At 38.4% G+C, this 24,693-nt stretch overlaps 3 protein-coding genes across 6 annotated transcripts; 2 read left to right on the top strand and 1 right to left on the bottom strand.

The window, feature by feature from the left end:
• The first annotated feature begins 470 nt into the window (after window positions 1–470).
• On the top strand, window positions 471–5,856 carry tdo2a (tryptophan 2,3-dioxygenase a). The gene is made up of 12 exons (XM_004553624.6): window positions 471–574; window positions 718–823; window positions 911–1,001; window positions 1,416–1,486; window positions 1,958–2,085; window positions 2,181–2,367; window positions 2,704–2,811; window positions 2,933–3,044; window positions 3,236–3,293; window positions 3,823–3,902; window positions 4,188–4,278; window positions 4,570–5,856. The coding sequence occupies exons 1-12, from the start codon at window positions 540–542 to the stop codon at window positions 4,721–4,723; spliced, it is 1,221 nt and encodes a 406-aa protein (XP_004553681.1). The 5' UTR covers window positions 471–539; the 3' UTR covers window positions 4,724–5,856.
• ctso (cathepsin O) lies at window positions 5,857–16,878 on the bottom strand. Of its 3 annotated transcripts, none has more exons than XM_076889429.1 (9): window positions 16,575–16,878; window positions 14,399–14,504; window positions 14,104–14,228; window positions 11,414–11,581; window positions 10,151–10,272; window positions 7,186–7,349; window positions 6,235–6,327; window positions 6,071–6,106; window positions 5,857–6,008 (listed from the first exon to the last, which is right to left on the bottom strand). In XM_076889429.1, the coding sequence occupies exons 1-8, from the start codon at window positions 16,806–16,808 to the stop codon at window positions 6,072–6,074; spliced, it is 1,047 nt and encodes a 348-aa protein (XP_076745544.1). In that variant the 5' UTR covers window positions 16,809–16,878; the 3' UTR covers window positions 5,857–6,008; window position 6,071. The 3 variants fall into 3 exon arrangements, 2 of the variants coding, with proteins under 2 accessions (XP_076745544.1, XP_004553677.1); XR_013100644.1 differs by adding an exon at window positions 6,411–6,450 and having other exon boundaries at window positions 5,987–6,106; XM_004553620.5 differs by having other exon boundaries at window positions 5,987–6,106.
• Window positions 16,879–16,997: 119 nt separating this feature from the next.
• On the top strand, window positions 16,998–24,558 carry asb5a (ankyrin repeat and SOCS box containing 5a). Of its 2 annotated transcripts, none has more exons than XM_004553622.5 (7): window positions 16,998–17,723; window positions 19,090–19,169; window positions 21,900–22,007; window positions 22,250–22,400; window positions 22,895–23,029; window positions 23,616–23,807; window positions 23,943–24,558. In XM_004553622.5, exons 1-7 carry the CDS (start codon window positions 17,519–17,521, stop codon window positions 24,068–24,070), a joined length of 999 nt encoding a protein of 332 aa, XP_004553679.1. In that variant the 5' UTR covers window positions 16,998–17,518; the 3' UTR covers window positions 24,071–24,558. The 2 variants fall into 2 exon arrangements, with proteins under 2 accessions (XP_004553679.1, XP_004553680.1); XM_004553623.5 differs by lacking the exon at window positions 16,998–17,723 and adding an exon at window positions 18,310–18,698.
• Window positions 24,559–24,693: the final 135 nt, after the last annotated feature.

Genomic DNA, 24,693 nt, shown 5'->3' with positions numbered 1-24,693 from the left:
TCTTTGGGCTGCATCTACAGAGTCCCCGTAACATTTCAGAAGCAAAAACAGATGAAGCCCATATTTGTCTTCGCAGCAAGGACAGGTGTTGTCTATCTTATCTTTATAAGTTCAGTTTTTTCATAGAGTATAAACAGAGTATCCCTGAGTGTAAACACTGAAGCCCAGTGACTAAGACAGCCACGTCTAAATCAAAACCCTCAAGCAATGCATTGCAAATTCAAAACCTTATAATGTGGAGGTCATTTGATATTCCTGATAGCTTCGTAAATGCAGAAAAATAATATGCCCATATTTTACTATTTTTGGTCTGCGTGACCCTTCTTTTAGCAGGTCAAACAAAGTCCAGACGTCAGTCCTGAGTAAAGATAAACAGCAGCTCCAAGGGAAAAATAGAGGCGGGCCGGATGGTAACTGTATACTTGTGACTGATTGGACAAGATAAGTCTTTAAAAACTCGGATTGTGTTGAAATCTCTTTTAGTAAATATTAGTCAATGAACAAGGATACATCTTTGCTGCCACCGATTTGAATAAGTCATGAGTGGATGTCCGTACTTTGAGAAGAAGCATTTGTGCGTTCATATTTTTAATCACACTTACACTCTTGGATTTTTATCCCCTTTTTTCACATACATTAAATAGAAAAATGTTACCTACATTTCTAATCTTGTTGATGGGAAAACAAGTAACCAGAGGTGTTCTCTTTGTACTCCAGGTTATTCAAAAATAAACCTCCCAAAACTGAAGAAGATGAGGATGACTCCCAGGCAGGGGTCAACAAGGCCAGTAGAGGAGGAATTATCTATGGAGACTACCTGCAGGTACAAATCTATATTTGTACTGAAATTTGCATTTGTTGTTCAATCAAAGTTTTTATATCAATTGATTTCTCTCTTTCCAACCCTCAGCTCGACAAAATACTCACAGCTCAGGTTCTGCAAAGTGAACTAAAAGCCGATAAGATCCATGATGAGCACCTCTTCATTGTCACCCATCAAGGTAAGTTGAGCTTCATTCTGTTTGAAATTATTTTTTTCTCATTTTCTCAAGAAAGCAAAATTGAATCCAGTCATGAACTTTACTTAAATGTTGATTTGATTGTAAATCATTCACCTTGTTTACAGACAGTTAGAGACAGGTGAAAAATGAAAATCAATTTTAAATTAAAGGGAGACTCTTTCACCCCTATAGTGAAGGATATGGAGGTTTTTGGTTGCATCCACTTAGTGTGAGAAGCCGCTGCACACTAATAGAAATAGTTCAACCTTTTTTTCCTTCATTTCTCCCTTTCTCCACCAGTGAATAGAAAAATGTAAAAGCCTTGACTGCTTACTGACCTTTGTCCTTACCTCAAAATAAAATACTTATATATATTTATGACGCTTAAAGATCTTTTTTTTATTATTATTTTAGCCTATGAACTTTGGTTCAAACAGATTTTGTTTGAACTGGACTCTGTGCGAGAGATCTTCATCAGCGGTCATGTAAGTTATATTTCTGTGGTAACAGAAGGTTAAGCAATTGTAAATTCATAATTAAAACAGAGAAAAATGAAATGTATCTTGCACTGCTGATACTATTTTTAGATGCACACTGCAAATGTTAAAGATTGAGTGCTAATAAGAAAAATGAAGTCAATAAGATGAAGGATTTAAAATGCATTTTAAAGAAAACCATCAGTGGAGAACACCGTCACAATCACTCAGTGCCTCTGTTTAAAAAATTACATTCACTAGTCATACTGAAGTTTGTGATCAGGTATTTACAGACTAATAGCAGAACAGCAGTTGTAATTTAATATCTTGCTTAGGTAGAAATATACATTATATGTTATACTTGTAAAAAATATTGTTGGAAATACAAAAAGAACTAGTTATTTAATTAGACTGTTTCCTGACCTGCAAGCTTAAATATGATCAGCAATAATTCCCCTAACATTTGCTCTTCCTCTGAAGGTCCGAGACGAACGTAACATGCTCAAAGTCAACACTCGCATCCACAGGGTTGTGATGATCTTCAGACTGTTGGTTGACCATTTTGCAGTTTTGGAAACAATGACAGCCTTGGACTTTTTTGACTTTAGGTAAACTCCTCTCCAAAAAGCAATATAACATGCACTCCTCCACAACGTTGCACTCTGGCTTAACTGTGTACATGCATGCTTATTTGTGTATACAGGGAATACCTGTCTCCGGCCTCTGGCTTCCAAAGCCTCCAGTTTCGGCTCTTGGAGAACAAAATTGGAGTTCCAGACAACCTGAGGGTTCCATACAACAGACGCCATTACAGGGACAACTTTAAAGGTCATGACAGTGAGATGCTGCTCTCCACTGAGCAGGAACCAACACTTTTAAAGTTAGTTGAGGTATGTTTTACAGCCACATACATGTGGAAGGGCTACCATTTTTGATTTAGTTAGTAAGTAATGAAAACACATGAATTTGTTGTTCTTTGTCCTGTTGGAGGACTGGTGGGCAATTAATTTTGCCAAGGTGCCACATGACAAACTGGGACTTTTGTAAAGGGCCAAACCAATAAACTGAACCCATTTCTGCTCAATATTAATTTTGTCTCTCTATAAGCTCCATGGTGTAGCCCTCTACGACAGTCCCAATTTCTCATGTGACCCTTTGGCGAAATTAATTGCTCACCCCTGTGCTAGAGCATACATGTGAGTATAAACCCTGGGCTGTTCTTTCAGGAGTGGCTGGAGAGAACTCCTGGATTGGAGGTGGATGGCTTCAATTTCTGGCAAAGGCTGGAAATCAATATACTTGATGGGTTAAATCAGGAGAAGGAGAAAATTGAGGTAAGAGATGGCTCCAGCTTTCAGAACAAACTTTTTTTCTTTTTCTTTTTTTGCTGTCCCTGGAGTACACCGATGACTGACAGAGACGGCTGTTTTTTTCCTCCCATATTTTCTTTTAAAGAAAATGCCTGATTCTGAAGAGAAAGAGGAACTGATGGCAGAGATGGTCAAACAGAGGGAGCTTTTCACATCTCTGTTTGACGAAAAGCGCCACGATCACCTTGTCAGCAAGGGTAAGTGTTTAATCAGATGCCATAATCACCGAGGCTTTATCATGTTTATTTACAGCCTCTATTTAACACAAAGTGAAGCTTATCTTGTGCAAGGTGTGGACTTTAAAATTGAAACTCTAGTTTACAAAAGGATGTAAACACCAACATTTCTTGTTACCTTGAAAATAAAAAATTTCCCTTTCGTTAACAAGGTGAGAGGAGACTCTCTTACAAGGCTCTGCAAGGTGCTCTGATGATATACTTCTACAGGTATGTTTACTTTGTTTTAGAAGGTTTTCTCACCTTTAATGGTCTAGTGGTGACACTGTATGTTATATTTGCTTCCTATTCATAGTTTTAAGTTGTTAACACCTGGAGGCTGCAAACAGCTTCAGTGGAAAGTCTTGCACAAGAACGCCTCAGTGCTAGTCCCTGAGGCAAGGGTACTCATTTGTTCTTCCCACATAAATTTTCCATATCACAGGCCCCTTTGTGAAACCTGCCTGAAAATGTAAGCTTTATTAAAAGGTGTGGTAACCAGCTTTTTTTTTCTTTCAAATGGTTGCGGTAAGGACACATTGTCACTTGAGATTTACTGAATCTATGCAAAAGTCAACAGAGGTAACTGAAGTTAGTGGAAGGTGATAACAGATGCAAAATTTAATACGGTAACTTACTGGTGGTAGTGAACAGGTGATAGTTGTGCTCATGTTATAGCTGATATGTAGAGAAAATAGTTGTTGTTTTTTACATTATAATCTGTGAAACATAAAATCTTCTTCTTTTTTTTACCTTTAAGGGAGGAGCCAAGGTTCCAGGTTCCCTTCCAGCTGCTCACATCCCTCATGGATATCGACACCCTCATGACGAAATGGAGATGTAAGTACCGAGGCATCACCATTGCTTGCTACGTGTAAACAGAGTAAGAAAGTTTGAGGGGAAAGGAAAGTATATTTGTTTTCTACAGTGTGTTGTTTTTGTCCAAGGGCAGAACTGGACTAACAAAGAAGCCTACAAAGTTACTAAACTTTAAAGTTAGATTTGAACCCAAGAGGCAGAAGAACCTTATAACATCCTCCATGCCCGCTGATCAATACAACCTATCGCCAATGGACAAAATAACAATGGCTATTCCTGGATGTTTTCTCCCCTACTTTTTTGTAGACAATCATGTGTGCATGGTTCACCGGATGATTGGCAGCAAAGCTGGCACAGGGGGGTCGTCTGGCTACCACTATCTTAGATCAACTGTCAGGTATTGTATGATGTAAAATAATGTTATGATTAGACATTTATTTTCACACAGCAAGTATCCGAAACACTTCAGAGTTAATTTAGATAAAGACAGCACAGTGCTACTCTGCTTATCTTAATTAATTGTCATGTAGCAGCTCCTTCTGTAATGCACAGTGACAATATATTTAAAGTTCAAAGAAACAACACAAGAGTAAAATAAAATGTGAACCGCAGTTTATTTTTTGCTTCTCAGAAGACGAAATTCAGCACATACTAAATAAATCATTCTATATTTGATCTTTTTAATTAGTGACCGATACAAAGTTTTTGTGGACCTTTTCAACCTGGCAACATTCCTGGTGCCTCGCCACTGGGTACCCAAGCTGAATCCCAACATTCACACTTTTTTGTACACGGCTGAGTGCTGCGACAGCTCCTACTGCAGCAGTGACGACTCGGATTAGAGTGCATCTCACTCGTCTGTCCAGGCTTTTTCACTTAAACAGATCTCCCAGCAGCGGATTATTTAGTTCAATGAGAGGTGAAAATCAGGTCAAAGAAATACATTTTGTTGATGTTCATGAGAAACAATGCATGGCATCTTGTCAGTGTACCTTTAAAGAACTCATACACTGAAATATGAAGTGTATGTGTTTTCATGAATGGAGGCAATTCAACATATGGCCAGTTTTATCAAACACTATATATTATTAAGAAGGATTTCAAATCTAGGTGAGATGAAATTCGAGGTCATGTGGTATTTTAATTTGACATTAGGTGAACTGGATGTTGGAGTGAAGAATAACGCAGACGGGTTGATTTGAAGGCGTGATGTCTTTACATCACACATAAATGCACAAAAACAGTAAACGTAACAAAGTAACTACGTTTGTACATATTAATGCTTAGCAAACAAGAGAAAATCAAGATAAATTATGCTGCAGGCTTATGATGCAATGTCTGACAGATAATAAATCAAATATTTAAACAGCCAAATTAAGACTATTTTACTTTAATCTTGACAGTGAGCCACAAAGTACTGCAGATGGCTCCTTGATAAGAGGTGCTCAGATGTTTCCTCAATAAATTTATGTAAATTGGCTGAGATTGACCTGAAAGCAAACAGATCAGTGAGAGCAGTGATCAAACTGTGAGTGCAAGGACAACGCTGGTGGCGATGATGAGTTTTTACAAAAATGGATCATCTTTCATCTCAGCACAGTGATGGTGTCATGGAGGGAGCCATTTCAGACTACTCAGATGTGTCTTGAGTGCATAAAGGTGTACAGCAAATGATGAACCAATGAACCAAACACATCAACGTCTAAAACAAAACCATTTGCACAGAATAAATATGAACCATAAAATTGTACATAATGTTGTTGTTGTTTTTGTAAAGTTTTAAATTAATTTTGTCATGTATTTATGCACTCATTAATGAAATATCTTTATAGCCAAATGTATGACTCATAACCTATGACATATATCTGTATGTATTTAATAAGATGTGTTTTATATGATGGAACAATTCATGTTATTGTATTTTTGCAGTGATGTGTTTTATTGTTCTATTAAAATTCAACACTTGCCAACAGTATGAAGTATTTTATTTGGTACTTTATTAATAAAGTATTTTATAAAAGTATTTTATTTTAAAGTGGTACTCGAAAGCAAACAGATGAATGATTTGAATTTTGGCACTGGTACACACACACACACACACACACACACACACACACACACACACACACACACACACACACACACACACACACACACACACACACACACACACACACACACACACACACGTCAAAGAAAAACAGCTGCCACTGAATCTGCAATGCCTGCAAAAAGAAAAAGAAAATAGAGAAATACTGTTATTCCCCAAGGAGATTCTGGACACTTCAGTGCACCCATCTTAAGCTGAAAGATCATATAAACATAAAATGTCAAGATCAAAGGTCAAACTCACCACAAACGTTACCACCTATTTTTATATAAACATAGCCCTCATTTCCCCATCTTGTTCCCCAGGAGTTCTGCACAATCCAGTACGGAATGTCCCCTGAAAGACAACATGCATTTAAGACTGAATTATTTACTAGGTAAAGAAGATCTACTTGTGTTTAGTATGTGTGCTGCACCCACATTAGACTGTTGCATAATCACTCCAATGCTTGCGTAATACCTAGAAAACAGAAGTGTTTGAAATAATTGATGTTAATAAATGTAAAGTATTTTTGTCTAAACTATGCCCATAAATAAAGTATGAGATAGCTGCTACCACACAGCTGTAACCAAACTAGTGTTTAGCCTCTAATATTCATAAGTGTCCACTTTCTGGATCCCAAAAGAAGTAGATAAACATCGAACTAAACAGAACATCTGGTACATCACGTCAACATGAGTACACAAATTGTTAATGATTACAATTTCAGCTAACCTTTGATCACTGTATGCTAAGAGAACAGGGCATTAGGGTACAAGGTGAAATAGCAAAATACTTAATGATACACTGTAAATAAGGCAATTTTAAAAAGAAAACTCATACTCTGCTTTAATCTCGTAAATTACTTGCAACTAGACAAGCAGGAGTTGTAAAAGAGTTGAGATGAAATAAGGAACTTTGGTTCTTAGGACCTTGAGAAATTAAAACATTTTAATTTTATTTAGTCTTCAGATCTGACATGTAAAACTTTTTCCTCCTGCTGGCTCATATTTCTCTTGAAAGAAAAAATGTATTTTTAAGGATTCGAAATAAGCTAAAAACTCTGATCAAATGCAGGTTTAAACTACTTTCACAGTGGATTACAAACCTCTAAAAATCGAAAATTGTGTTAGCTCAAATAAATTATAAAGTCATATTTTTTAAACTATTCAAAATACTTTGTCTCACTTAAATGTGACATGTGGTAGTATTTACCGGTAGTGTCATAGCCGACAATCAGAATAGCATGGGTGGACCATTGGCTGGAGCAGTGGTATTGGATGATGCCTCCCAGGTAATCTTGCCAGCTTACAGCATCCACAATAGCAACCAAAGGGCCATATTGTACTAGCTGACCCATCATTGCCTTCTCTTGACCACTGGGAAAAAAAACAAAACAAAACACAGCACAACGTGTTCTTATAATTACGTTACTACTCTAATGTAAAGTCAGGCAGTTAAATGTTGTACAAGAATATTTAACTAATCAACTTCAATTATCAGTACATCAGTTTTGTTTGATTTTTACTAAATGTGGTGCATTTTCTCCCGTCAGTTTGTTGCTCAAAAACTGGCCTCTTCAGTTACACTCTCTGTCCTTCCACAAGATGATTCCCGCTGGGGTTATGTCACGCTGTACTCTGCCAGCCTTACTACATATGGTGCTCGAAGCCCCTGTTTGTGCCAAATCTATACCGAAGAAAGTCAGAATAAAGTCATTTGGGTTTATGGTGAGGTTGTGTTAAAACTTTATGGTGTTTTGCAGCAGTAAAAATCTGGTTTAACCATGAGATTAGCCGTCTCTGTGACCTCCCCAAGTCTCCACCCTGCAGAAACATCCAATTCCAGCAGCTTGATAAACTCCGTGACCTAACGTTGAGACCCCTCAGAAGACACAAACAGGTCTAAGGAAAATGTTTAGACTGGATCAGTGAATTGTGGATGAGAGAACATGAGGAATTTAAGTAACATTGTGTTGATATGCAATAAATCTCAATATCAGCGCTTCACTTTCAAGTTCTGTTTAGGAAGGCAAAGTGGCTTTATTTACATGGCACACTTCAAACAGAGGGAAGTTAAACTGCTTTACACGGACAAAGGGAAGCATCAAAACTGTCATTCAAAAACAGTGAGCCACAATAAACTATAAATATAAGAGCACGGAATGACAGGTAAGTATGCAAAAGGAAATAAAATGCATCCAAAGAAAATAAAATATGAACATAACAGTCCGCTATGAATAAATCTACATTGCAGTTATGCCATTAGAAGCTGACCTGAAAACAACAACTATAAAACACAGAAGCCAATCCATCACAAACAAGGGAGAACAAGTGAGTTTTTGGGTTAAATCTGAAAGTGGCTAGATTGGCGTGCATGATATATCATCAGGAAGGAAGTTGTTTCCATCTGTATGCAGCACACTAGCAGAAGGCAGCCTAACCTAGTTTGATTCTAAGTGATTTATAAACCAGCAACAGAACTTGAAAGTGTCCGATTTAAGAATATCACCTTAAATTCTAACCTCTTGTTACAATTCTGGCAGCAGCGACTCTGAGAGGCCCGAGGCTGTCTGACAGGCTTTGGTGAAAACAAGAAATATTTATGATATAGAAATGAAGTATCACTGAGTTTCTGCAAACCTTTGTGAATTCCAAACCTTGGTAGTCAGTATACAGAGTGAGAATCTCCTGGCTATGGCATTCATCATGTATTTAACTTTTGTCAGGTAGCAGCTGGGGTGGCTGACTGTTTTACTTTTGACTCATTAACACAAATTTCAACTCCACTAAAAAAGATGAATGTAAAAAAGATGTTTCTTGTTGTTTGTTTTTTAAAGCACTTCATGTGTGCATGTAGTTGAAATAATCAGTTGAGTTTATGAACTTCTCTGATAAATGCCTCCATATTAAAGTAGAATGAACAACATGTTGGTAAAATCCCATTACAAAAATGCTGATTGTTTTATTTGTTTCCAAAATGGATTTGGTCCATGTGTACATTTTTCATAGCTGGGTGTCCAACCCGATTACTGAGTTTAGAAAAGCAGTATATTTTTGAATCGCTCTTGAGTTAAAGAAGCAAAATCAACCACATTCAGAGTCTGAGGTCTAGTTGCTATTTCTCCCTGTAGTCTTTTACTTCCATTACTACTTTAAGTCCTTAAACTGCTGTGTGAAGATAAGAGGTTATCTAGGCCATCTCACAGAGATCCAGGGTCCTGCAGCAGCAGTACAAATCTATTCTCAAGTTTAACTCTCCTTTCTCCAGCTTCCCATGGCTGTATCCTACAAAGCACAGGTTGATGAGGCACTCTGCCTCCATGGTATTGAAGGCCAGTTGATGGTACTGCAGATCTCAGCTCACTTGTCCCCCCATTTCCCTGACAAGTGATTTGTAGTTCTTTTACTTTGCACCAAGAGAGTTGCTACTACTTGCAGAATTATTGCCAGGCAGACAGTACTCCTGTTTCTTACTAGTCGTGGTTGTGATAATTTGCTGTGTTTTAGCACAGTAAATTATCACTACCAAGACTCTTTTCCAGTATATGGAGTCTATGATAAATGAGGTTTGTACCATTCAAGGTCATGGTTGCATACTGACACTGTAATAAAAATATTAGAAGAAACATGGCAGCCCTCCATGTTTTTAACAAATTCATTCATGTTTGGCAGAAAAACATCACGAAAACAACAGTTTCAACAATTAAACAATTAAAATGTATACTATTGTTTAAAAGATTGCACATAAATAAATAATAATAATAAACAATAAACATCATCTTAGGTTACTTGGATGCTCAGTTAAATCTGCTCTAACAGTGGGTTCAGAGCCTAGCTATGAAAGTATTATACTGAGAAGGCAAAATAACAATAACAACAGAAGGCATTACATATGCACGAAGCAAAGTCCCTGTTCTGTTCAATTTTAAGTAAAAACAATCAGATTCACCTTTGGGCCAAAAGAACTGACCCGGAGTTAAGAACCTCTGTGCTAGTGAGTTATCGATGTCTGTGTTGACAGAGTAAACACTGTGATTGCACAGAACCAATCCCACGCCCATTTCTCCGTCCTTGGTACTTTATGAAACCCACATTAAAGTTGCATGTTATTCTCCTTAAATTTATGAAGTTAATATTTTATTCCTTGTAGAAAACTTGATAAAAAAATAAAGTCTCACCTGAAGTCATGTGTTGTAAAGTTCTTTACGGCAACACCGCCATGTGACTGGGAGAAAAAATGGCAGATATCGGTTTTGGCCTTATAGGGATACTCAGACTGACTCACCAACTTCATTCTGGTCTGCAAAGCAAATAATGAACATTAGTACACAGCATTTCTGTTTTATTTCATTTTTCTTAATGTGTATGTCTAAACAATGTTACACAGATTTTATAGATGCTAAAGTTTTAAATCGTGTGATTCTACAGTGATGTGCAAAGGTTTTAAGCCACCCACTCATTTCCTTAAATTTTGCTAGGAAAATTGGGAAGCAGGTGCAGCAATTTACTGAAACATGCAAAGATATATGGGAATATAGTATATATATGCTCTGTCAAGGTGACCCCTTGACAGAGGCTCTCTGGAGGCCAGCCCATTGACTGATAGTGTTTTGACAAGATCCCCAACACCAGTGGCTGAAATGCAGCCCCAAACCACGACAGAGCCTCCACCATGTTTTACTAATCACTGTGGTACCTCTCCTCACTTCCTCCAAACCAAATATGTCACATCTGAATTCATCACTCCACCTGTTGCCACAGATTTTCAGTCCAGTTCTTGTTTAAGCTGACATACTTCAGTCTTTTCTCACCATCTCACTCTCTTCCTTTCTTAAAAATGGCTTCTTGACAGCCACCTATCCACTGAGAACATTTCCCATGAGGCTTCAGTGAACAGCAGAAGGATCATCTGAAGTGCAGGTGCATCTCTCAGGTCCTCTGTCAGCTTTTTGCTCGATTTTTACCCATTTTTTAAGGACATGACTTTCAGATAATGTTCATTTGCTGTAGATAGATTTTTTAAGGACTGTCATTTCTTCTTTTGTACTCCATATGTCCAGTTTACTCACTTTTTTGGTTTTTGGCTAAATTTTCTTTATAAATCACCTTGGTGCAAAAATATATTGTATGCCTGTAAAACTTATCATTGGCATTTTTCATATATTCAACTAAACAGGAAACAGGAACAAAGTATTGTTGAATTACTGTTCAAGACACTTACAAAATATTAGAAAGTTTGGCACCTTGGAAGCAAAGAACAGAAAAATGAGAGGTGGCCTCGGACTTTTAGACAGTACCATATTTTCAATTTCTCCTGTTGCCTTAGTGATACAGAAATGTTAATTGCAACCTTGGTCATTTCAGGTATTATAAGCTAAGATTCTGGAAGCATCTTTTATAAGACCTAAAAATCTGTTAACGTTGTGTGACTATCAGCATACCTGTTTTAACCAGTTCAGAGCCCGAGTTGTGGAGCCTCCATTACAGCCTGCGTTTTGGTAGGAGCAGTCAACAACCTGCTGCACACTGAGCTGCTCCAGCTGTGAGCCTCCTATGGCATGGACAGACTGTATGGCACCAACCACACTAAAAGCCCAACAGCTCCCACACTGTGAAGGTAAAATTACAGAAATGAGACAAAAGAGAAAAGAAAAAATCTCGCAAGCATTATTTAGATCCAGCTCCTGACCTAGAATCTATTCACACTGTACCATCCTAAGGAGCTATTTCTTATTTATTTCTGGAAATGAACTACCTATGCATATCTGTCTATATAATCCTACTATAATAATCATCTAAAAAGCCCTCTGCCAGTGTTATAAGACTGACACAAGATTTTAGACGGTTTAATCAAGTATCTTCAGTTTCTAAATGCTCTTCGCGGTACGTGATAATGTGACTGTGACCGATTGTTTTCTGCTGCCATCTGCTGACAGAAAAACCACAGGTATGCACACGCTTCAGAAAAATGTGAATATCTGCTTCAGTTAAAGGTCTTAATTTAAGGTTTTATGTCTATGGCTTATTTATTGTATTCAGACTGCAAAATAATTTCTCATATTTTATATCTGATATAGATTAAAAAATGCTTTCCTGAAACCAGTATTGCTTTTTTTGCTGGTACATACACTAGTTCATCATGTGAGGGATTCTTCTGTGTGTTTTGTTTTTTTGCTTAATATTTGCACAAGCAAATATTATTCTCCAAACGGCATCCTAATATTGCATGCTCAGTTCACTTACTTGGCATAAATGTATTCCCATAGATGTAATGAAAAACTGAGCTCTCTGTTAAAATCCAATTTTTGCTGCTCAATATGGTTTCACGGCTTAAAATCAATGCTGAAAGCAAAATCAGTCAATATTGCCTGGTCTCAACATAAGTATGTGCTGAGTATACACAATATTAGGGCTATCTGCTTTTAAAGTGATCAAATGTTCTCAAGACACAAACATGGAATCAAGAAAGGTAAAAAAAAAAATGGATCAAGAAGCATTAACAAGATGTGAGTGGTTTGATATATCGGGTCTGTGTGCATCCTACAGCAGTTTATATTCTGTCTCACCATCTATGTACTATAAAAACTCAGCAGGTCCACAGGCAGAGCTAGAGAAAAAAAAAATCTGACCGGTAAAACCGCAGCAGAGGAGAGTGGTAGGTGAGAGTGGTCATTTAGTGCATCTCCCTGGAGTGCGAAACTTTACCTGAATAGAGCAAAGTAAAATATATGATCATGATGGCGTTCAGCTGAACCGGTTATGTCTCTCCCTTAGGACAACAGTTTTACAGCAATATCATCATCCCCTATGGCAAATTGACTGAGTAAAGAGATAAAGGACAAAAAGAGCAAAAAGTGTATCTTCAGCAGGGACAAGCAACAACTCCGTCTCACTAACCCTCTCCCTTCTGTACCCCCAGGTCCATTCTGCTCCCTGAGCAACAGCTCCAGAGGTTTAGCTTGTCATTGCTCCTTTGCTCTTCCACTACCATTACCGAGGTCGCCTTTGAGTCAAATATGCCTTTTCCTCTCTGGTACTTCATATTAAATGCTTCATATTTGAAGAGCGTTCCCAATGTACTCATCTGGGGAAAAAAAGTCTCTTTCCACTCACCTTAATTCTCACTTTGAGACATGTGACAACAAGAATGTTAGACTTTTTTTTAAATGAAAAAAAATGTCTGCATAAATTCTTAAATATTCTATATTTCAAAGCTACCACATTTCAGCTTGGATGATTAGGCATTCGAGATTACTAAAAAGAGTTTCAAGTTTTGATTGTCCAGAACACGGGAAAGAGTTTGGTGCCGAGAGAAGGCAAAAGAGTTTCTGGGTCTTGTTTACATACGCTTTCTCTATAGATGAAAAATAATTTTTAACTTGAATCTGTTGGTGAAGGGATACACTGGGTTCAGTGACAATGATTTTCAGAGTCCTCTCTGAGCCCATGCAATGATCTTCAGTACAAAATCTCAGTTGTCCCTCACATAGATGTATATGATGAAATCCCTACATTCTTTTTCTGTTAAGAAATGTTATTCTTACACTTACAATACCAGCCACACATTCTCATGTCAACATTTGATGCGTTTTGTCTTCTCTGTGTTATTTTCAATTAGATGCTTTTAAATTCAATTCAATTCGATTTTATTTATATAGCATCAAATCACAACAACAGTTGCCTCAAGGTGCTTATGATCAACTAAAACCACTTAAAATTGCTTTTATTTTACAATTTTCACATCTTTTTTCACTTTGGTGGGGAGAAAAATAATAAATTACAATAAAAAATGTTTAAAAAGTGTTAAATGTATATTCACCCTTAAAACTGAAGCACTGAAGTCTCTTGCACAGGGCATCATAAATTTTCACCTACTTAAAAGTGAAAAGCAAAGAATCACCTGACAAGTGTCTACATCATAATTTTGACTGTGTTACTGGTGAAGACTTGCATTCATTATCAAAGCCTGTGTAGTATTTGGTATTCTGTACCTGTTTGTTGATTGATTGCTTTATTCATAAATAATGAAAAGGCATGACTTTATATGTCCAATTATGTCTCTGCATCTAAAGCATCTCCAGCTAACCTCCCACATGTACAGTATACCTACAGTATCATGTGTAAAACTTACTGCTTGCTGGTCCTGGACTGGTGCCACGGCTGCCTTGTCCCTCCAGTCAAATTTGTCTGGGAGCTCCTTTACACTCAGTCCAGAGAAGAGAGGAGCTCTCTCATAGACTGCTCCCAGGTACAGATCTGTGGATAAAAGATACAGTTCAAAGTCATTCTTTTTTTATACAAACACAAGTGTAAACTATGATTCTGCAGACTCAGCCTAGTTTAACAAAAGGCAGGACAGAAATATAAATTAATAAAATGTCCAAAGGATTCACTAAACATACCTCTATGTCAAAATATCAACCTACCTCTGAATTCCTCCTGTGAAAGGTCAGAGAATTGGTTGATACCATACTTGGCAGACTGTGTTTCTGTGGAAAATGAGTTCAGATAGGTGTGCCGTATTGTAGCTCTCTGCAATTACACAAATGAAACGGTACAATGATATTAAATGAGAGGGGGGGAAAGGAAAGAAAAACATAACAGTAAACTCTGGTCTTTAAAATAAGTTGTTCATGTAGATATTCAATACTTTTGATAGAAAGGGAAATTAAAATAATCTACATTTATGTATTTGAAACCTCTCAAAACTTTTCTTATCCAACTCTGACTAAGAAAACACACAATTGTTAATATAAAAGCCAAAAAAAACTCTAAGCATGTTATGCTGACAGATGCTAAAACATATTAAGCAGCTTATAAAAGATACCATCCATTAATACCATCCGGCCCTGTATGCTTCAGGAAAAACTGAACAGGATGGAGGTGGACCCCTGCCTGGTGGCTTGGATCTCTGACTACCTCACCGACAGACCACAGTACGTCAGGCTGAAGGACATCACGTCTGACACAGTGGTCAGCAGCACAGGAGCACCACAGGGAACTGTGCTGTCCCCTCTTCTCTTCACCCTGTACACCTCTGACTTCTGCTACAACTCTGAATTATGCCACATTCAGAAGTTTGCAGATGACACGGCCATCATGGGGTGTATCTGGGATGATCAGGAAGAGGAGTACAGAAGTCTGGTGAGGAACTTTGTCGCATGGAGTCACACAAACCACCTGCAACTCAACACCTCAAAGACTAAGGAACTGGTTGTGGACTTCGGGAGGTCCAGAGAAGGTCCACTGCCGGTTCAGATAGAGGGGGAGGAGGTGGAGGTGGTCAACAAGTACAAGTACCTCGGGCTGTGGGTGGACAATAAACTGGACTGGTCATGCAACACAGAGCACCTGTATAAAAAAGCCCAAAGCCGACTGTACTTCCTCAGGAGGCTGAGGTCTTTTAACATCTGCAGGAAGCTCCTGAGGATGTTTTACCAGTCGGTGGTTGCTGGAGTACTTTTCTATGCTGTGGTGTGCTGGGGGAGCAGCACAGCAAAGAGGGACTCATCCAGGCTGGAGAAACTGATCAGGAGGGCTAGCTCTGTGGTCGGCATGAAGCTGGACACTCTGGTGACAGTGGCAGAGAAAAGGACATTAAAGAAACTGCTGGACATTATGGACAATGCTGGGCATCCTCTGCACACGGCCATAAACAATCAGAAGAGTCTGTTCAGTGACAGGTTGCTTCTCCCCAAGACAAGAACTAACAGACTTAAAAACTCCTTTGTCCCACACGCCATCAGACTGTTTAACTCCTCTCTGGAGGGGAGAGGGAGGGGAGACAGGAGGACAAAGGAGGGGGGAACAACTAAGCTGTAGTGCCTCTTCACCTCACTGTACAATACCTTGTGCAATACTTTTTGTAAATAGTCAACAGTGCAATAGACTCAATACTTGAAATGTGCAATTCACTTGTATTTTTATTTTTTATTCCTATTTATTCTATTTATCCCCTTTGTATATTTTATTTATATTTGTCTCTGTATTTATATATATGTGTGTGTGTGTGTGTGTGTGTGTGTGTGTGTGTGTGTGTGTGTATAACAATTCTGTAACTGTAACTTCGGTCGTTGCTGTGCTTTTTTTGGAAGTCGAATTTCCCAGAGGAACCCACCCGAGGGATTAATAAAGTTCTATCTTATCTCTTATCTTATCTTATATCAATATACACAGTATAAAACTGTGGCGACCAGTTGGGAAATAAGGAAGCAGGTAAGAGTGAAAGACTAAATTAAATGTTCTTGATCGCACAGCTGCTTTTATTTCATACGACTTCAGCTATTAAGCTGCAACTTTATGTTCACCTCCCTCATGTTACTCGGAACACCAGTGTTAACTATTGTTCCAATGTTGTAGTACAATTTTCACTTAATCTCAGTTTATGCCAGTATTTGTATGCTTTTTATATTTATATCTATATTTAATGTAACATCCACCAAAATTTCCAAAATTATTTTCGGTATTTCCTTCTTCTACGTGAGTGGGCGTGGTCTAACAAGAAGTACTCCCCCAGTTTGTTTTCAGTTTTCTGTCTGAGCACTTCACACTTGCTAAGTGTGGCACTTGAGAATTCTTCTACGCCTCCCTCACTTTACATACCTGAAAACTGAGATGACGGCGACTAAATTCCTCGCTGCTTACTTCATACGTGCGGTGAAACTGCTTTTTGTATGCCCCGAAATCAGCGGCAGAGCCGTTTAACTGAGTCCCAATTTCACTTGAGTTCACATTTTGGCAAAACACAGGAGAGACAATTAATCCGAGAGCGACCACAGCGGGTATGAACACCTGACAAGCCCTCATTTGACGAACAAATGTCAGCTGAGAAAACATCCACACGGGGAAGCACAAGCGTTTTGATGTTCGCGGAAAAGGGTGAAGATTTGTCGCGCATGCGTTGTAATCAAGAGGCGTTCCCTTGGAAACGAAAGAAAGTTTACTACGACGAGCGCTGGTTGATAAAAAAAATTTGCATGCAAAAAATGTAAACTATTTAAAACGCACATAAAGTATTTTAGGTGTGTGTGTGTGTGTGTGTGTGTGTGTGTGTGTGTGTGTGTGTGTGTGCTGAAATGAAGTTTAATTATTCACATCAGTTTTATCTAGATTCAAATGATCGTTTATTCAACTGACTGCAAGACAATTAAACACATGTTCAGCCAAACTAAACCAGAATTTAAGCCCCTATATTTAGTTCAACTCATGCAAAAAGACATTTTAATGAAAAATATGAATTAAATGCTGCCATGACTTACATTTTTTGGGGAAATTACATCACCTCTGCAATTAAAACAAGTTTGTAAGTTTGAAATTTATATAACTTGAGCCCACCCACATCCAAACATAGTGTACACTTACATTTCAGTTGTTGCAATCAGGCACAGTAGCAGCTGCAGAGAATTTTTTCCAGCCCGTGCTTTGTCAGGACCAGCCAACTAGTCAGTGCACTGGGAGGAAAAAGCAGGCTACTCTTATGCTTTTTGTAGTGGCATCTGATCCTGCGTTCATCATAACCAAAGCTCTTCTGTATCGTGCCAGAGGAAATGTCAGACCATACAGAGGAATTCACCAACAAGCCCTTCGCAGCCCAGTTGTCCAATGTTTACCTCAGCATCTTGGCACTGTTCTGCTTTAAGCTTTTTGTTAAGATCTCTCTTAACTTGCTGACATACTTCTACATTGTCCGTGGGAATCGCAAAGAGGCTGCCAGGATATCAGCAGAGTTCTATGATTATGGTCAACAACACAGTGAGTACTCTGAGACAGGTCGTTTTAAAAAGCACTAACACTTGATTTGTTATTAATTTGGTTACTTTGTTTAATAAAATATATCTGTACGATGATGGCAAACACATCTTAAATGTAACCACAATATAAATAAATTATGGTTACAAACACCCTGCAATGCATTTAACCCCAACTGTAAAAGGTCAGAGGTCAAATGTAAATGTTTTCTTTAGAATCCTACAGAAGCCTTCCATGCACACAGACACACACACACACACAATTTCAGTGTTTACAAATGAGCTATAAATACTGCATTGCTAATCCAATGAGTATAAAAGCCATTAATTGTGTTCACATTAATACATACTAGAAATATCATTGATAGCCCACTTTTCTTTCATTAGCTTAAAAGCTACTTAGAAATCCTGAACTGTACATTCAATATTAAATGAAGACACTGTTGGCCCGGCAGCTCTTTCTCTCTAATGTATTAATAGAACGCAGTCATGATATCCCCTCCCCCAGCCGCATCCTGCCCTAGTTTCCATTCCCAGCTATGCAGTGCACACTTTCACACAGCCACCAAAACAACACTCCACATTCTCAGGAACAGGCGGTTCGAAGGCACATTCTGAGGGAAGACAGACACGACAACAACATAATCTGTACTATCATCCAAAGGGCTGTTTAATCTAAAGTGTACCCACTCCATGGAATACTAATTGACCAAGCTCAGGGTATTTGTCACGGTCCCGTAGAGATGGTCTTTCTTGTTCTGAGAAATCTGTTTGATGTCTCTAGCTGGTCCTGTCTGTATTTCAGATTTTAATGTCAGTCAGGGAAAATAAGGTGCATGAATAAAAAAGCATGATTTAATAGAAAACATTGGGTGGATTATTGTATAATTTATAAAGAATATGGATGAAAGGATGGATGAAGATGATGACGATGAGAACGTGTGGAATGCATCAGCTGTTATTCTGGACATTGACTCAGGTGTGCCTGAAGACATTTCTTCTTTTTTCTGGAGTTCCTTCTTTTTTATTAAAAGGGCACAGCCAGTTTGGCAGGTTTACTTTCATTTGTCATGTGAATGGAGTGTGATAGTGCAGAGTTTAATGCATCAGGAATTTTCAAGCGCTGTTAAGTCACATAACCATATGCTGCTGGGTGCATTAACTCTTGGAAGATGAAAGGTAAAACGTGACTTGAGAGGTTAAAACACCTACTTGCTATGTTTAGATGTGTGGCAGGAGAATGCATATTTGAAGCTTTCTCTGTACTGTTGATTTTATTTTTATTTCTCTGGATGAGAGAATTAAGTAAATAATAATACATTTAAGTGTTCAATACTGAATTGAATACTGAATTCATATTCCTGTCACAGGATCTTGGGCAGACCGCTCACCCCTCCACGATGCTGCCAGTCAGGGCCGGCTCCTGGCCTTGAGGACCCTCATTTTACAGGTGAAGAAAAACACAATTCCCTTGGAGGCAGGCGGGTAATGTGTAACCTCTCATCTGCAAACATGAATCCTGTTGTAACCATCTCTTCCACAAGCCAGTTTGGTTCAGTAACTTTGTAGATTTATCCACACCTTGATAAAGAGATCAAGGTATGGATAAAACTCTGGAGACTGCTATAAAGTTATCTGTAAGACTTGTATAAAATTATTACCTGGGTCAAGATTACAATATAGCATATGCTTGGTATGCTTGTAGCAGCAATATTTTTTAATGAGAATAACACAGTATACACCTACCAGATAAATTATTGATAACTATTTCCATATTTCACTACGTAGTTCTAGCTTTCCATGCGGCATAAAAATGCTAATAATGTTAGTGATCCAACAGGGAAGATACTGTTTCACGCTATCTGTCAATTATAAGAGTTGATGTATCAGTGCATATTAAAAAATATATATATAAGATATAAAGCTGTTCCTTACACGGCAGCACAGTGGTGCAATAGTAGGCATTGTTTCCTCAAAGCAAGAAGGTCCAAATCCCCTGACCAGCTGGGACTTTTCTGAGTGGAATTTGTATGTTATCTCTTTTGCCTGTGGTTCTCTATGGGCACTCTGGCTTCCTCCCATAGTCCAAAGACATGCGTGATAGGTTAAGTGGTAATTCTAAATTGGCTATAAGTGTGGATGTGAGCATGAGTGTTTGTCTGGCTCACTGGGTGAGCCCTGATACAGACTGGTCACCTGTCCAGTTTTACCCTTCAAGCTTAAGACCAGTGGGATTATCTCCAGCCCCATCACGACCCTGAACTAAATAAGCCGATAAAAATGGATGCATGGTTCTGAACAGCTCCACAAATCTTGTAAATACCACCTAAAACGAATTAATAAAAACACGACATAACACACACTCTGTCATTATTTTCATGATAAAAAATTGAGCCAAAGTGCAGAAACAATTATGTACACCCTAAATGCATTAGGGTAAAAGCATCTGAGTAACTGATCATCAGCAAGTGTAACCACTGATATAAGAGCAGACATTTTGGCACTTGCTGGTCTGGAGCGTGCAGGTGTGTGTCAATGTTTAGCACATTGCCAACGAATAAGGAAAAACTAGGCGATTATCTTAAAGAAGCAATTGTTGCTGCTGATCTGTTTGGGAAGAGCAAATCATTCTACAGTGAGAAAGATTATTCACAAGTGGAAAACATTCAAGACAGTTGCCAAATTCATCTCTGCAATGCCCAGAGACACTGCCAAAAACCCAAAAGCTACATCTCATTATAGTACAATTAGGAAAAGACTGAACTAATATGGTTTGTTTGGAAGGGTTGCCAGTAGAAAGCCTGTTCTCTCTAAAACGAACATGGCAGCACCTGGAACCAATGTCCTAAGTGGAGATGTTTGGCCATTATTCACAGTGCCACATCTGGCAAAACAGAAACACAACATATCAGCACAATCGCTTCATAGTGACAGTAATTGTTCATAGTAACTGTCAAGCTCAGTGGTGGAGGGGTGATGATTTGAGCTTCTTCTGCAATCACACATCCTGGGCCCCTAGCAGTCACTGAGCTAACCATGAACACCGTTCAACACCATTCTACAGTTAAAGATGAGGCTATCTGTTAGAGCTTAGCTGAAATTTGGTCACAGACTAGAACATCACCACAAGAGCAAACCTACAACAGAATGGCTGAAAAAGAAAAGACCCAAGGTGTTGCAGTGGGACAGTCAAAGTCCAGATCAACCTCTTAGCTAAAATGCTGTGGTGAGACCTTGAGGAAGCTGTGGATAAATCCCCACAAACCCTGTTCTAAAGAACAATGTCAGAGTAAAGTTTGTTCTACAAGCTATTGAATCATGGAGTGTACTTAATTTTTCACATAGTGCTAGGATTTTGGCCTAGTTTTTGGAAAATAAACAATGGCATGGTTTGATATATCATGTATTGTACAGTAGTTCAAAGGCCTTATTTACCCAAAGATTTTCTTTTTAATTCATGGCCCAAACCCCTGGAATTGTAAGAGATTGTACTTTCTATTCACTGCCCTATTTAACACTTTAAACCTGTACATACTTAACAACAGTTCATAAGTTTCAATATACAGGTTAGCTAAATGCCAACAACACAAAATGTAAATACTCAAACTTGTACTATGGGTTACAATAACCACATGGTTTTAAAATTAATGTGATTTTTGTAGTTTTTATGGCATATACATGCCCCTTATGTATAGTGTGTGAGGGGAGTTTGACCATGGAACTATTATTTGAGCATATGCTAAGGAAAGAATAATCACAAACAAAAACAAGTACAATACTAATACAAATGCATTAAAAGTGAAATCTCCACTTGCATTTCCAGCTGCTCACAGAGTGTGCTACAAAAAAGCCTGTGACTTCAGCTACAGAGGAAACAATGCTTTGCTCTAGTCAGACAAATTCATAACAAAGTAGGACAATTATTACAGGACTTCAGATGGTAATTTATTAGCTCTTTACTGGCTTTAAGTTGGATTTAATTGGTTTAATTAGCAGGCTTGTTAATCTCTGCTGTTGAAATCATCACAGTTTGAAAATCGCTAAGAACCCTGACTGAAGAGAATGTCTGTGTTTTGTAAGAGGAGATAAACTTTATTAATGTTCTTGTTCATTTATGAGTTAATGTCCCATAAATATCCATGCCCACTAAATATTTGTGGCTATTTGATTCTGTTTCCAGGGTCACAATGTAAATGTTCTGACTATAGACCATGTAACACCCCTGCATGAGGCCTGTCTTGGAGACCATGTTGCCTGTGCCAGAGCACTCATTGATGCAGGAGCAAATGTAAGTCCTATAGTGGCCTGGTGACTCTTTAATGTTGCCATGTTGCACAGGTCAAATTAAATTTCCATGGCTGGGAAAATCTGGGTAAGGGTAACAAATGAGCAATGTCCTGTTTCAGTCACTGCAGAGCTATTAAGTTGTTGTTGTTCCCTTTCAACTGTACCCCCAGGCTGTTACTATTAGTCAACTTGCATGATTAAATAAGGCCTAAATATAAGAATAAAAGGAAAATGTGTTCACAGGTCAATGCTTCTACAATTGATGGAGTCACCGCTCTGTTCAATGCCTGTACAGTGGGCAGTGTGGCATGCACGGAAATCCTTCTGGAAAATGGAGCAAAACCCCAGAGTCTTGTATATCAACCTTCTCCGATACACGAAGCAACCAGCAAAGGTATGTCATGGCCAACGATTTTACAAAAATTCACAAACTGATTATTTTCAGTATTTTTTGTGATTCATAATGATTATGCATGTCATACTGTGTGGGTGTATGTGAAACACAAGGGAAAGGTATTCCCTTGCAAAAAGAGACTATTCTACATGGACCATTTACTTCAAAGTGAGCCAGTGTTAGAGGACCAGTCCTAAGAGACTTAAGCTTGTGAGAGCCAGCTTTTGCTGATGAGAGTCATTATTTTTGACTAACGGTATAATCAGAGCACTATAATCAGAAAATAACCCAACATTATCGCAGTTCCCCTCACTGCAGATTACGCTTGACTTTCGACCTGATTTTGTGTCCTTTACTGTGCTATAAGCACGTTCTTACATGCACTATGATAAACAGCTTTAGCTATAAATCCAACAGGGCCTGAGCAGACAGCTTGGAGAATTATTTTGCATTGTCACTTACTGATTACTGACTTCACGCTTCATTACTTCCAGGTCATTACGGTTGTGTAGAGGCTCTGGTGACTTGGGGGGCAGATGTGGACATGGACATTCCTCACCTGGGCACAGCACTATATACAGCCTGCGTCTGCCAAGAGCTCGAATGTGCCAGGAAACTCCTGAGGGAAGGTCAGTTCGTAGAACTGTGTCGATGTTTACAGAAAAGTCCTATGTGAACATATGGACTTAAGCGCATTAGAAACACAAAAACAAACTGATATATAATAAATATATGCATGCTCAGAGGATTTTAGAGGCCTCTGGGGGGGGGGATAAAAACATTTAAACAACAATATGATAAATTCTGTGCTAGGAATATGACAAACAATGAGACTGCAAATTGTCAAGTGCAAAAGGTGTAACAAAGAGCTAATGAGAGCTCTATCACATAAGAAACAGACAAACTAATTGTTTTATTAGCAGCAGCCTTAGTAAACAAGAACTTAATACAAGCACAGCACACATTGCAATTTCAATAAGAAGTGGGACCACATTTATACCCAACAAGTGACTGATTACATATACAAGTGATTAGTGTGCCCATTTGTGTCTCACTGCAGTCTTTGAAATAAGGTACTAATTTAGGCAAGTAAAGAAAAGGTAAATTAAAAATATAATCACAAATTAACCAAAGCTACTTGTACTTAACAATACAGGTATCTGATATTGGAGTTTTCTGATTGGACTATGGATAATTATAGTCTCCTCCATGTAGGTGCAAATGTACAGAAAGGTAAATCCCTGGATTCACCTTTACATGCAGCTGCAGAAAAAGACTGCACAGCTGTAGTGAAGTTGCTGCTGGACTTTGGCGCAGACATTAATGCCAGGAACACAGAGTTTCAGAGGCCAGTGGATGTGGCTCCACCCAGCAGTCTTACAGAAGGCTTTCTACTGCTTTATGAAGGTATGAGTTTACTTTTTGCTTGGTTTCGTTCGCAATCATTGATCCCTTCCTGACCTTGCTTTGATCTGTTTCTGTCTTTTTTTTTAACCACCAATTAACAGTGATAAATAATGTTTTCCTGTCTCCTTTTCATAGCTACACCACGGTTGCTTAGCCAGTTGTGTCGTCAGTGCATCAGAAACTGCGTTGGACGCGACAGACTCCACCTTCTTTCCCATCTTCCTCTGCCTAACAGGATCAAGAGCTACCTGCAGTACCAATGACAACAGACTATGAAACTGTCTGCCTAAATGGGACTTGCAGGAAGAAGCCTTGGACACCAAAAAATTATATCAACTCCACACTCCTCTTAACTTTAATTTTAGCTTCCAGTCAATCCAGTAAAAGCAATTAATTTGAATTAGCTACACGGCCGAGTAGCTGACTGTAGCAGCTGTGTTGAGCTGGCCTGATTCCCATGTGAGGATGTGTGGACCTGGATAAATGTAAAGCAGGATGCCACTAAAACAAACTTCCAGGATTAGTTTTCCCTAGGTTAATTTTGTTTGAATAACATTAATAATAAATATTTTGTTTTCTGTTCTGCAGTGTTTAGAAAATGCCTTACTAGTTGCCAGTGAGTGCTGCACTTTATATTTAAACCCCCCCATAAAAGATTCGAATATCGTGTAAATGCACACTATATGCTGTATGTTAATGAATGTTCATTGTTTCGCATTTAACATTAGATTATTAAAAATCTGTTTTGAAACCTGTTGCATTCAAATATGTCTTTCCCAGCAGCCACATGGTGGATTTGTTACTGATGTTTGTCTCAGTGGTGGAACCAGTTATTCAAAAAGTTGACAAGTTTAAGCTTGGATTACTGACCGCTGACAACTGCTCA

This window comes from Maylandia zebra, linkage group LG2, assembly GCF_041146795.1.
Source record: "Maylandia zebra isolate NMK-2024a linkage group LG2, Mzebra_GT3a, whole genome shotgun sequence".
Classification (NCBI taxonomy): Eukaryota; Metazoa; Chordata; class Actinopteri; order Cichliformes; family Cichlidae; genus Maylandia; species Maylandia zebra.
This window is presented reverse-complemented; position numbering and strand designations above follow the sequence as displayed.

Excerpts from the sequence above, each read along its gene's own strand:
- tdo2a (XM_004553624.6), top strand. The coding sequence starts at position 540 with ATGAGTGGATGTCCGTACTTTGAGAAGAAGCATTT. Across the intron at positions 2,812-2,932 it reads AGGAGAAGGAGAAAATTGAG|AAAATGCCTGATTCTGAAGA; the intron begins GTAAGAGATGGC and ends TTTCTTTTAAAG. Across the intron at positions 3,045-3,235 it reads CGATCACCTTGTCAGCAAGG|GTGAGAGGAGACTCTCTTAC; the intron begins GTAAGTGTTTAA and ends TTCGTTAACAAG.
- ctso (XM_076889429.1), bottom strand. The coding sequence starts at position 16,808 with ATGTTTTCTCAGCTGACATTTGTTCGTCAAATGAGGGCTTGTCAGGTG. Across the intron at positions 14,229-14,398 it reads TTCACAGGAGGAATTCAGAG|ATCTGTACCTGGGAGCAGTC; the intron begins GTAGGTTGATAT and ends TTTTATCCACAG. Across the intron at positions 7,350-10,150 it reads TTTACAACACATGACTTCAG|TGGTCAAGAGAAGGCAATGA; the intron begins GTGAGACTTTAT and ends TTTTTTTCCCAG.
- asb5a (XM_004553622.5), top strand. The coding sequence starts at position 17,519 with ATGTCAGACCATACAGAGGAATTCACCAACAAGCCCTTCGCAGCCCAG. Across the intron at positions 17,724-19,089 it reads TGATTATGGTCAACAACACA|GATCTTGGGCAGACCGCTCA; the intron begins GTGAGTACTCTG and ends TTCCTGTCACAG. Across the intron at positions 19,170-21,899 it reads TGAGGACCCTCATTTTACAG|GGTCACAATGTAAATGTTCT; the intron begins GTGAAGAAAAAC and ends TTCTGTTTCCAG.